The 12,747-nt window shown below is 41.5% G+C and overlaps 1 protein-coding gene and 1 long non-coding RNA gene across 2 annotated transcripts in view; one reads left to right on the top strand and one right to left on the bottom strand.

Annotated features, from left to right (window-relative positions):
* The window catches only part of LOC132210438 (uncharacterized), a 41,076-nt gene extending 35,819 nt beyond the window's left edge, over nucleotides 1-5,257 (bottom strand). Inside the window, exon 1 of the long non-coding RNA XR_009446548.1 lies at nucleotides 3,553-5,257. This is a non-coding gene — a long non-coding RNA (uncharacterized LOC132210438). The remainder of the gene's footprint in view (nucleotides 1-3,552) is intronic.
* The window catches only part of cip2a (cellular inhibitor of PP2A), a 50,292-nt gene continuing 42,612 nt past the window's right edge, over nucleotides 5,068-12,747 (top strand). Inside the window, exons 1-3 of the mRNA XM_048541269.2 lie at nucleotides 5,068-5,184; nucleotides 8,045-8,148; nucleotides 10,924-11,071. Coding sequence (XP_048397226.1) covers nucleotides 8,047-8,148; nucleotides 10,924-11,071 — 250 coding nt within the window. The 5' untranslated portion in view covers nucleotides 5,068-5,184; nucleotides 8,045-8,046. The remainder of the gene's footprint in view (nucleotides 5,185-8,044; nucleotides 8,149-10,923; nucleotides 11,072-12,747) is intronic.

Here is a 12,747-nt window from a genome sequence, read left to right as displayed (position 1 = left end):
CGTACGCCTTCTTAACAGCCTTGTCAACCTGGGTGGCAACTTTCAAGGATCTGCGTACATGGACATTGAGATCTCTCTGCTCATCTACACTACTAAGAATCTTACCATTAGCCCTGTACTTTGCCTTCTGGTTACTCCTACCAAAGTGCATCACCTCACACTTGTCTGCATTAAACTCCATTTGCCACCTCTCAGCCCAGCTCTGCAGCTCATCTATGTCTCTCTGCAACCTACAGCATCCTTCGTCACCATCTACAACTCCACCGACCGTAGTGTCGTCTGCAAATTTACTAACCCATCCTTCTACGCCCTCATCCAGGTCATTTATAAAAATGACAAACAGCAGTGGACCCAACACCAACCCTTGCGGTACACCACTAGTAACTGCTCTCCAGGATGAACATTTCACATCAACTACCACCCTCTGTCTTCTTTCAGCAAGTCAATTTCCGATCCAAACTGCTATATCGCCCACAATTCCATTCCTCCGCATTTTGTACAATAGCCTATTGTGGGGAACCTTATCAAGCTCCTTGCTGAAATCCATATACACCACATCAACCGGTTTACTCTCATCTACTTGTTTGGTCACCTTCTCAAAGAACTCAAGTTCTCCCAATTTCAGTACATTAGTAAGGACGAGTTCGCTGGGTCAACAGAGCTATGTGCATTGTTGTTATTTCTGATGCCTTTCTCAATGTTAGATGGTCTGTCCTGTTTTACTCATTTTATCAGACTTAGTAGTGGTTAGTTAAAACCGAGCGGCTTGCTAGGCCATTTCAGAGGCCAGTTAAGCATAAACCGCATTGCTGTGAGTTGAGCCTCATGTAGGCCAAACCAGGAAAGGATGATAGATTTCCTTCCCTAAAAGATATATGTGAACAAGATGGGTTTACATGATAATTGTCAATAGTTATGTGGGACTAAATCTGTTTTTTTTGGCCAAGTACAAGTTACATCAAATTTCTGAAACAACTCTTTTTTTGCTGTGCACTTTCTTACCATCTCACCTTATTAGGCACATATACTATCCTTACAGATTTCCTCATGTCCAATTCCAATCCTTTTTACTTCATGCCATCCCTGGAACAACATGCCACTGTAATGATATGCCAGTATTCACTGGCAATCATGCCATCTTTTAAGAAAAAATGTTGACTCAAACAAGCACTGTTGGTCTGGAACTGCCCTACATGGTTACTAAAATTTGCCATGGCGTGGAGGGTTAGTTCGGTGCCCCTCTTTTGGAACACCGAGGTCCTGCTAGTTGGATAGTTACAAGGACGAGATTTCCTCTTTGCTCAGAACTTGCAGACAAGGCCATCAAACCAGACCAAACTTGTCTGGTCAGAGGTTGTTATCCAGGTTGGAGTATTCTCAGGCATTTTGAGGTATACTCAGCATTGTAGGAAGGAGGTCAATGTCTTTGTCCATTCCGCCAGTATAAGTCATCATCCTCCAGTACCCCACATTCACTCTATCTCTGTTACTGCAGCCACCTTCCACTAAGATACAAGCTATATCACTCATTATTGCCTGCAAAGTCTTCCCTCAATCACTGTCACCCAACCTTCAACACGAAAACCTTTGCACCGCCTATCACTAGTCTGGAAAGCCTCCCCACCTGCATCAAACATAATAGCTGTGTCATCCACTTTCACCTCCCATAATCCATATCTCCTTCCCATTTCAGGGTGGAAAACAGCTCACAATAGGGCAGAATGAGTCAAGATGGGTAGTGGGCTCTGAAAATTCTGCACCTCAGCCCTAACACAACCCAAGTGGCTGACTGAATACATCCAAGCATCTGGTCAGGTACTGGAGGCTGCCCTTGACTAATAATGCCAGGACTGTTCAGAGAAGGCTATCTTCCTTGACATAACTGAGGCCTGCTGACAACCAAGGCAGTTTGCCTTTGTTTCTGTGTTAAACAGTATGGCAATACAGAAGTAATATGTGACAGATAGACCTAGCTGTGGGGGCAAAGCACACAAAGGCAGGGCAAGGCAACACAAGGCAGGGATGATATGAGCATCTAGGTAGTCTCAGGGTATGACAACAAGCAAAGACCCCTGAGTGCAGCCTAGTCTAGTCTATGAGCTGAGTGCATGTCCCTGAGCACACAGTGTCTTTGCTCTAGATTACAATGATAGTTTCCGGGTCAGCTTGAGGTGCAGTACTGAAGTGTAGAAACACTCTGTAAGTGGATCAGAGATGTTCCAAGATTCAAAGAGGCTTGATCCAATATCTGTGGACATGAGGTGCCAGAGGAGGGGGTGGAGGCTGGTATAATTAAAACATTTAAAAGACATCTGGTTGGATACATGAATAAGAAGAGTTTAGACAGAATTGGGCCAAATGCTGGCAAATGGGACAAGGTCAGTTTAGGATATCTGGCCAGTGCAGATGAGTTGGATCAAAAGGTCTGATTCCATGCGATAGGACTTTATGACTCTACATGGCTAGTGCCCATGAAGCGTGTCCTGAGTTGCTGATGCCCAGTGTCAAACATGGAGGTCTTTCTGAATGAGAATGAACTGAAGTTAACAAGTACTTGCTCTGAATTCCATGTCAGGAATTCTTGATATTTGTAGTAAAATAAAGAACTGCAGATACTGAAGATCTAAACCAAAAACAGAAATTATTGGAAAAATTCATCAGCATCTGTGGAGAGAGAGTGGAGCTAAAATTTTAAGTCTGGTGACCCTTCTTCAGAATGTCCAGCTTTCGATATCTAGGTTGCTAGGCATGTTTGGTAAGATTGGAAACTGAATATTAATGAGGCAAGTTTTGGCATTAACAAGGTGCTTAACAAGCAATAATTTCCTCTAATTGGCAACTTGCCACTGCCTAGTAAGAAATTCATCATGGGGGATTCTACGTGCAGTGTAGGTGTCCCTATCCTGCATCAAGAGATGTGTTTCAAGGCCCACCTGTTCCAGAGGTATGTAAAAGCATCTCTGAACAGGATGAGAGATAATGGGAACTGCAGATGCTTTTAAAAAAATCAAGAAATCCATTATGTCACTTGTCAAAAGCATAAAAGATAGAGCAAAATGTTCCTGATGCCAAGACAGGCCTTCCTGGGTTTCTCACGCTGTTTTGTCACACATCTTGCCATAAATCACATTGTTCAGACCCTTATAAGATTCTATCACAGTTTCCGTAAGACTAATTTTTAATTCTGGATTTTTATTGAATTAAACTTTCAACATTTTCCAAGTGATTCAATCCCATGTCAGCAGAACATCAGCCTTGGACTCTGATTTGCTCATCTGACAATTCCACGACACCATTATTTTCCTTCAGTTGTATAACACTTTCCAATGCCAAAATCTATACTATTGGCTTTCAAAACATCCATTTGTATGGCACTCAGTAGGATAACAAACCTTGGAACTGACTTCATTCCTGTCTCTCCATGTGCCCACTTGGGCAAACAACATTCACAGTTAGTCAATCTTTGGTCCTCTTTCAATCATGCCTCACAGTCACCCTTGACAAATGGTGTCATCCTCTCCTCTCCAAACAAATCATCATGAATACTCATACCTCTCCTTGCAGACTTGGCAAGAGATAGAAATCAGTATAGGCTTGGCACGTTATCCGCTGCTGGCAATGTGTGCAAAACTATTGAGGAAGGAGACTGTAGATGTCATTACAATTAATGTGAGAGCCTGAACCTCCCGAGGCAATGGTGCTTACTTCGGTTAATGGAACGGATCTTTCACTCACAGTGGCCCTATGTTGGAGGTCTCGCCTCTTATCAGTTAGGTCCCAATATCCATACCTCCCCGTTTTGCAGAGGCAAGTGGCTGAGGAGAAGGGAGCTGGTACTGTTCGAGTAGTTGATAGTTGGGCTTCTGCCATTAGCCTTTTGAGAGTGCCAGATGCAGCTGCATAAGATGCTTACGTGCTGAGGGAGGGGATAGGTCAGTCCGTGGAGGATGGACAGATCAAGGGGGCAGGATGAAATTAGTAGGTAGGAAATGGAGGTTTGGCTTGAGGTGGGAGGAGGGGTAGGTGAGAGGAAGGACAGGTTTGGGAGGCAAGGATGAGCTGGGCTGGTTTTGGGATGCAGTGAGGGGAGGGGAGATTTTGAAGCTTGTGAAATCCACATTGATACTATTGGGCTGTAGGGTTCCCAAGCGGAATATGAGTTGCTGTTCCTGAAACCTTCGGGTGGCATCATTGTGGCACTGCAGGAGGCCCAGGATGGACATGTCGTCTAAGGAATGCGACTGGGAGGTTCTCTCTCCAGGTCCTACCTGACCGCTTCCGGTCCCCGCCCTCCAGTTTTCATACCTTGGTCCAAACTCCACTCCCGAGCGACCTATTCTCTCATTATCCTGAAAGCAGTCAGTGATTAAGCTTTGCGTTTCTCAACTTTGCCATCACGTTTATGTCAAAAATGAATTTTTGACCTCATATGCACGACATCATTAAGGCTACACAATCCACCTCTAACATCTGACTCATCGGCTGCAAACGCCCTCATTTATGTCTTTGTTTTCGCCAACCTTAACGATTAGAACATTCCTGGTTTGCCTCGCACATTCCACCTTCCGTGTATTTAAGGTCATCCAAAAAGATATTGTCCCTGCTTTAACTCGTAGCCAGTCCCATTTCCCCTACATTTCCTGACTTGTTGACTTGCACTGGCGTATGGTATCCTGATTTCAAAATTCCATTCTCACCATAGCCTCATCAATTTGTAGCTTCATATCAGCTCGAAATATTTGTGCTCAAATGACTGGTCTCTTCAGTATCCTCAATTTTATTTGCTAAATCATCGGTAGTTGTGGTTTTGGGCTCTAAACTCTGAATTCCGTTCGCAAACCTTCAGCGAAAACATCTTTCTTTGATTAAGTGTTGACCAAGATGACCCAATATCCCCTTACGGGTTCGCTTTGTCTCACTGGTTCTACGAACGTTTCATTACTTTAATGGCGCTACACAAACGTTGTAGTTAAATTGGTAGGGAATACGCCCCATATCTCAGGCGGAGTCGCCATGTTGTGACGTCAGAGCCCTGCCAACAACCGAGGCGAGCTACTGCGCATGCGTTCAGCGCAAGACGATAGCAACATGTTGAGATTGGTAATGTAAGCGAAAGCATCGATTCGTCTCCGTGCAAGTTTCTTGTTGCAGTGTCTCGTTGTTAAAGCAAAAGCGTTTTCAAAGGTCAGAGAGTCACCTACCCATTTAAAAGTGGAACAATGATCATAGCGATATGTGTGTTTGCGATTATGCAGTTTGTCGGATGGCTGCGAAAAAAATGTCAGACCGTTGGGATGTTGTAAGCTGTAAGGCTCGGGAAGGGGTGTCGTCGCTGAGCCTGGGAACACGCCGTGTTTACGAACTTTTTTGTTCGTGACAACAAGTGAATACTAGATATTAATTACAAGTACTGTATAAATACTTGAGGCAGTTTTGCGGCAGAGTACTGGCAACTTGAGGGTTCACTGTCTACCCCGACTCCCACCCCCGGTTCGACAATGGAAGGTGCCGGTGATTTTTAAACTGGGAGCGCGCAGTGTGACCGTTACCGGGGGCTTCCCGCGGAACGGCGCTCCCGTTCTCCCCCACCCAAACACACCACTGCATTTTCAGTAGATGACTTGGATATTGGAATACGGAATAATCTTGTAAAATTTTCCGGCCAGACCAAATTTGGGTCGTGACAGGCACTGAGGATGGTGATAGTCGATTCGAACAGAACAATGTGAATAAGCTGTTAGAGTGAAATTAATTCAGAGAAACTTGAGATGAGTCAAGGAGGCAGGGTAAGGTTAGTAGGTGGGAAATGGAGGTGTGGCTTGAGGTGGAAGGAGGGGATAGGTGAGAGGAAGAACAGGTTAGGGAGGCGGGGACGAGCTGGGCTGGTTTTGGGATGCAGTGGGGAGGGGAGATTTTGAAGCTGGTGAAATCCACATTGATACCATTAGGCTGCAGGTTTCCCCAGCAGAATATGAGTTGCTGTTCCTGCGACCTTCGGGTGGCATCATTATGGCCCCCTTGACCTTTCCATCCTCCCCGGACTGACCTATCCCCTCCCTACCTCCCCACCCATACTCTCCTCTCCACCTGTCTTCTCCTCTATCCATCTTCAGTCCGCCTCCCCCTCTCTCCCTATTTATTTCAGAATCCACTTCCCATCCCCCTTTTCTGATGAAGGGCCTAGGCCTGAAATGTCAGCTTTTGTGCTCCAAAGATGCTACTTGGCCTGCTGTGTTCATCCAGCCCCACACTTTGTTATCTTGGATTCTCCAGCATCTGCAGTTTTCATTATCTCTGATTACGATGACTATATCACACTTTGGGTAATGCAGCATTTAAAGTGATTGTTTGTGCCAGAACCGCTGCAAAATTGCGACATCGGCTAAACTTGAGTTGCATTCCATCATGATCAAGAATTGTAATCTACATCGAAATTTTGTCAAAGAGTGGCTGCATACATTGTACTTCAAAAAGAACACACAATAAGTGGGTAAAGTTCTGAAGAAAGATTATTTCACAGGTGCTGACAGGCTTTCTGAGTTTCTCCAGCAATTTCTATTTTTGTTTAATTACCAGCATCTGCAGTTTTTTGTTAATTTAAATAAAATATTCATTTTCATTTCTCAATAATCCTAACAGTTATTGTGCACTAGAACAGCAGTAACATCAATTCTTGCTGTTTTGCTAGTCTTGTATTTTGCTGCTCCACTCTGACAGATCCCTATTTTTTCTCAATTATTGACTGGACTGTGATCATATTGTTTTCCCAATGGATTATCTCTGCTGTACTGTATATTATCTTGATTGCCTTCAAGTAGATTTTTGAATGCCACTTTCATGTTCATCCTTGGAAATAAATGTAATTGATATCAAAGATAATACAGTATTGTTTCAACATGTACAATTTTATCTGGCTCATGTCTATCATTTTAAATGATAACATAATTTTAATGTCTTATTTTTCTTCAATATTCACACCAGAACAATTTTAAACTGAACTATTTGCTTATCTCCAGAACTGGTAAGATATTCAGTCTTAGGGGACAGCACGGTGGCTCAGTGGTTAGCATTGCAGCCTCACAGCGCCAGGGACCCAGGTTCGATTCCAGTCCAGGTAACTGTTTGGAGTTTGCACGTTCTCCCAGTGTCTGCGTGGGTTTCCTCCGGGTGCTCCGGTTTCCTCCCACAGTCCAAAGATGTGCAGGCTAGGTGAATTGGCCATGCTAAGTTGCCCATAGTGTTCAGGGGTGTGTGGGTTCTTGGGGGAATGGGTTTGGGTGGGATGCTCCAAGGGGCAGTATGGACTTGTTGGGCCAAAGGTCCTGTTTCCACACTGTAGGGAATCTAATCTAATTTAGGTTTCACAAATGGAGATATTGGTGCAGAAGCAGGGCTGAGCCTTTATAAAGCTCTGGCTAAGCCACAAGTAAAGATTAACATCCAGTTCTGGTTACCGTTCTTTTGGAAGTGCGCATAGAAATATCTTAAAATATTTTCACGAATTAAAAAAAAATTACTTCAATATTAGTTGAAAAAGCAGGGTTTGCTTTCCTTGGAACAGAGGCGTTTAAGAGTTAACTTGATAGGTGTGTAAGATGATGAACAGTTTAGATGTGTTGAATAAAAGCTATTTCCATTGCCTGATGGCATTAGAACCCGGGGAGGTGGGTTTAAGGTTCTGGGCAGAGATGCAGGGGATTTAGAAGGGAAAAAAAAACCTTTACTTGGACTAAATGGTAACAACCAAGAAGTTTTTGGAAGTTGGAATGAATGATTTTATAAGGTGTTTGGATGGGTGTCTGAAGGTAATAAAGTTATAGGCTGCTGGCATTAAAGTGAAAGAAAGGAACTCATTGAATTTCTGTAAAAAGAACCAGAAAGACTCAATTTGCTGAATGGACTCCTGTGCCTTAATGTGTTTTTAGATGTCTTATAATATACATTTACCTAGTGCTGAAAATAAATATTGCGATTAGAGATGTTAATTAGATAGTAATGCTGCTGAAATTGTGAAATATGTTTGTTAAATTCTCTTATTATCTAGAAATGGATCCAACTTCGTCCATGAAATCTTTGTTACTGGCTATCACCCAGTATAAAAATGCAAAAACTGAAAATAATGTTTTGCAACTACAAAGACAATTAGATGTAAGTACAGCATTTTGTATGGAAGAAAAATTTAACTGATGTTCTGTACCGACACGTGATGTGTGTGTATTACAAGTGTGTGTGAGATCACCTTCAAATATACAAAACAAGAGCAGCAAAGGCTATTCAGTCCCTCAACCCTGCTCCACCTTTCAGTAAATGCACGGCTGAACTGTTTGTTGAATTCCACATTCTCATTTGCCCCTGTTAACTTTTGATTCCCTTGTTTAATGCTAATCTGTGTACTTCTGCCTCAACATGTTCAATGACTGCACCTCCAGTGCCTTCTGAGGTAGGGTTTCAATGTCTCTGAAACAGAAAAATTCTCCACAGTCCAAAAAGATAACCCCTAATTTTAAAACAGCGTCTCCTGCTTCCCACACTTTTCACTTCCATATTTTGTTCAGACCTTTGAGTATAGGAGTTGGGATGTCATGTCAAGGTTGTACAAGATGTTGATGAGGTTTCTTCTAGTCTATGCACTGCTGTCACCCAGTTATAGGAAGGGTAATATTAAACTGGAGGGGGTTCAGAAAAGATATTTACCAGGATATTGCAAGGAATGGAGGATTTGAGTTGTATAAATAGCCTGGATAAGCTAGGATTTCTTTCAATAGACAATAGGTGCTGGAGTAGGCCATTCGGCCCTTTTATCCAGCGCCACCATTCATTATGATGGCTGATCATCCACAATCAGTATCCTGTTCCTGCCTTATCCCCATAACCCTTGATTCCGCTATCTTTGACTACTTTGGTTAAATTGCCGTCATTGCTGCCCTTTTCCCCTTGTCACTCTTCCCCTTCCTCCTTTGCCCCACCCCACCCATTCTCCATCTCTTCACCCAATCTCCTTCGCATTCCTCCTCTTCCCCTACATCTCTCCCTCATCTCCGTTGGGTAAAAAATTGATATATGGATTGAAAATTTATATAGAATTGGGACCACTGATTTATGGTTGTCAAAGGATAATGGAGTCAAACACCATTGAAAAAACCAGAGTACCATTTGGTGTAATGGATTTGATTTTGTCATTCTGTTAGTGGTACTCGTCGTCTCCTACATAGATCCGAATCCCTTTTGATAAAATAATATCTTTCAACTCTAACATTGTCATGGAAGTGCATAAGAATTGTCTTGAAGTTATTGATGCATTCTGTGTAAATACTGTATTCATCAAATGATCACTAACATTTCAATTTTAAGGAAGACCGATAACTTTTAATTGCAATTTAACATACTGTAGTTTGTATTTATTCTCCAATGAAAGGTGGAACAATGGGAGATTTCAGCTTTTTTAAAACTTTTATGACTCCCTTTTGAGTATACTCTATTCCCTACTGATAAACCTTTAAGACACTGGATTGTTTACTAACCACACTCTCCACTTATCCTATTCTGCCTCCTTTTAAGGACTTATGCACATGGAAATCCAGATGCCTTGGCAGTGTAGTACCCTTTACATTCTATTGCCCCTTCAAGTCTTTTTTAAAAAAGCTGAAGGGGCAATAGAATGTAAAGACTGCTGCACTAAAGGGTTTCCAGAAGCATAGACATCTGGATTTACATGTGCATAAGTCCTTAAAAGGAGGCAGAATAGGATAAGTGGAGAGTGTGGTTAGTAAACAATTCAGTGTCTTAAAAGTTTATCAGTAGGGAATAGAGTATACTGAAAAGGGAGTTTTAAAAATTCTGTTCAGACAATAATTAGACCTCAACTGGAATTTTGTGTACAGTTCACTTGAAGGATGTAAATACTTTGGAGAGTGCAGAAGGTGTTTACATGAAATGGTTGCAGGGATGAGAAACTTCAGTTATGTGGTTACTGGCCTGGCAGGGTGGCCTTCTGGCCCAGTGTGGCGGTCACTCAGTCCCGCATGGTGGCCTTTTGGTGGTACATGACGGTCTTTCAGCCTAGCGTGGCCTCAGTGTAGACTTCAGTCTCGAGGTGATTCCTCAAAATGTGGTCCCACTGTGGCTGAGTACTTAAGAAAAGCTGTAATGTTTGAACTTTCAGCTTTATTTCTTTATTTTCTACTTACACATTGCAGACCTTCTAAAGTTTAACTTTTAACCTTATTCCATATGCTTTACATTATGCTATGATTACTGCAATGTTTCACTTTTAACTTTGTTCTTTCTTTCAACTTTGTTAAGATTCTCTACCTTGGTACTTGTACCTAAGATGGTATCTGACCTGCTGTGCTTCTCCAGTTCCACATTTTATTGGAAAAGTTAGGGCTGTTTTCCTTGTAGAAGAGAAGGTTAAGCTGTTAAATAGATGTTTAATAATTTGCAAAGTCATGAATGGTTTGGGTAGAGTAGAGATGGAGAATAAAGAGAGGATCCAGTTTTAAGGTCATTTGGTGAAACAGTTACAATGTAACAGAAACTCTATCCTCACAGCTATTAGTTAGGTTCTGATTTCTACTGTCTGTTAGCGAGTTGGAGGCAGGTTCATTTGAGGCATTCAAGTGGGCACTGGATGATTGTGTATAGTTAATTCACAAGGTCACAGGTTAATTCACAGGAAAAAGGCAGGAGAATAACCACAACTCAAATGTTTATTCAGCGAGCTGGTGTAGATATGATAGGCCAAATGACCTCCTTCACTGTAACAAGCTGAGATTCTGAAAATGGCAACTTATTTACAAGTTTCTGGATAAACAAATTTGAAGTGCTGTGGTGCATGTTCAATTTATGATACTTGACAATATTTATTCCTGATTCATAGATATTTTAGGAGTTCAATGATGAAATATTCTTTTATCTTTCTAGGTAATCTGTGGAACAAAAGCAGTCATGATATTTGCAACAAATCAAAGTTTACCAAGTGAATGTCTGAATAGCCTTGTGGAACTTGTTGGTGATCCTAATGTAAAAGTGACTCTGAGTGTAAAGATTATTGGATTGCTGACACAGTTGGGTATGATTATTTTGCTTGATTTAAATTGAATGCCCTGGTCAATTACAGCTATTTACTTTTAGGAAGATAAAAATATGATGTCGTGTTCTTATAGACTTAACACTGTAATATCAGCACTTGAATAATTTACATGTATAAGTGTAACTATATGTAAAAAGTAAGAGAGAAACTGAGTGTACTTAATAGAAGAACTAAAAACTGGAGAAGGCCATTTGACCCTTTGAACTGCTAATCTATTTAAGGTCTTGGTTGATCTGATTTTGGCCTTAACTTCACATTCGTGCCTCTTGCTCAATACCTGATTCCCTTGTCCTAACTTTGAATATATTAAGTGACCCAGCCTCCATTGCTGTCTGGCTCATAAAGTTAAAACAGGTCCTTATGAATTAAATCACCAATTTTGTGCTACTGTATTGAAGGGGTATTCAGTATAAATCTTGTCATTTTTGGAAAAAGTCAAGCTGTAGAGAATAGTTTGTATCAATGGTTCACAAAGTGAGAAGTGTTTCTACAAATGGTGAGAGGTATATATCGGAGGTGGATGGAATGTTGAGTTCGACCACAATCAAAATAAGATTGATAGCGTGAAGGAAACAGGGCTTAATTGCAAAGATTTAAAACAGTAGCTAGAATATGAAGGGAATAAAGCTGAATATAGATGATATTAAATACCAAAAAACTTGAAAATGAGTACGGGAGTAATTAGTATAAAATAACCAGTGAAACGCACAAAGATGTATTAGAACTTGCACAAACTGCAGCGAATAGTTTCAGGAATAACTAGTTTATATTGCACCATATTCTGATGGGACTTCATCCTAGGGTATTAAATGACTCCGGTTTCTTCCCACCCATATATGTTATTCATCTATCACTGTAAGTCATTTCAACAATTTCCAGTTTCGTATCCTTAAATACTGTCACTTCATTAAGGACATTCAATTCTTCTACACCTCTGCCGCCCTCCAGGATGGTATGAGAGCTCTTTTCTGCTTCCTTAAATGGAAGCCTGAATAATTGTAGGCCTTCACTAGCACCACACCCTTCTCTTCATGGCTAAGCATGTTTACTTGTTGAACTATTTCTTTCATTTGTCTCCCTTCCTCCAAATCAAGGTTGTGGCTATGGGTACCTAACTGAGCCAAGACTGTGCATTTCATTTTTGAAGTCTAACAATTTTTTTTGTTTCAAAACTACTGAGTGTGCATGCTCCCTCAACTGGTTTTTGTTACATTGCATACTGTAAAAGTTGCTACTTACTGTGCTCATCTGGAATGAAAAACATTTACTGTTTCGGTTCCATTTTCCCCCATTCTCTCCCCATTGATCTGTTTAATCGCTGTCTCTTCTTTCTCTTAACATCACTATCTTCGTTTCCAGCAATAGTTGTATAATATTCATTAAAAGCCCACAAATACCCACAGATATTTCGACTGCATTTCCTCACCCATTGCTTCCTGCATGGATTCCATTCCAATGTCTGAGTTTCCTGGTCTGTTTGTGCCTGTTCTGATGATCCTGCCTCAGTGTTCCTTCCAATATGTCTACCTTCCTTTTACCAGTAGCTTCCCTTAGCCCCACTTGTGGTTGACCGGGCCCTCAAATGTGTCTGACCCATTTCATGCACATCTATGTTCTTCCCTTAACCACACTCACAGAGCCATGATATGGTTTTC

Source organism: Stegostoma tigrinum, chromosome 12, assembly GCF_030684315.1.
Source record: "Stegostoma tigrinum isolate sSteTig4 chromosome 12, sSteTig4.hap1, whole genome shotgun sequence".
Lineage (NCBI taxonomy): Eukaryota > Metazoa > Chordata > Chondrichthyes > Orectolobiformes > Stegostomatidae > Stegostoma > Stegostoma tigrinum.
Note: the sequence above shows the minus strand (reverse complement) of the source record. Positions and strands in the feature narration are given on the sequence as shown.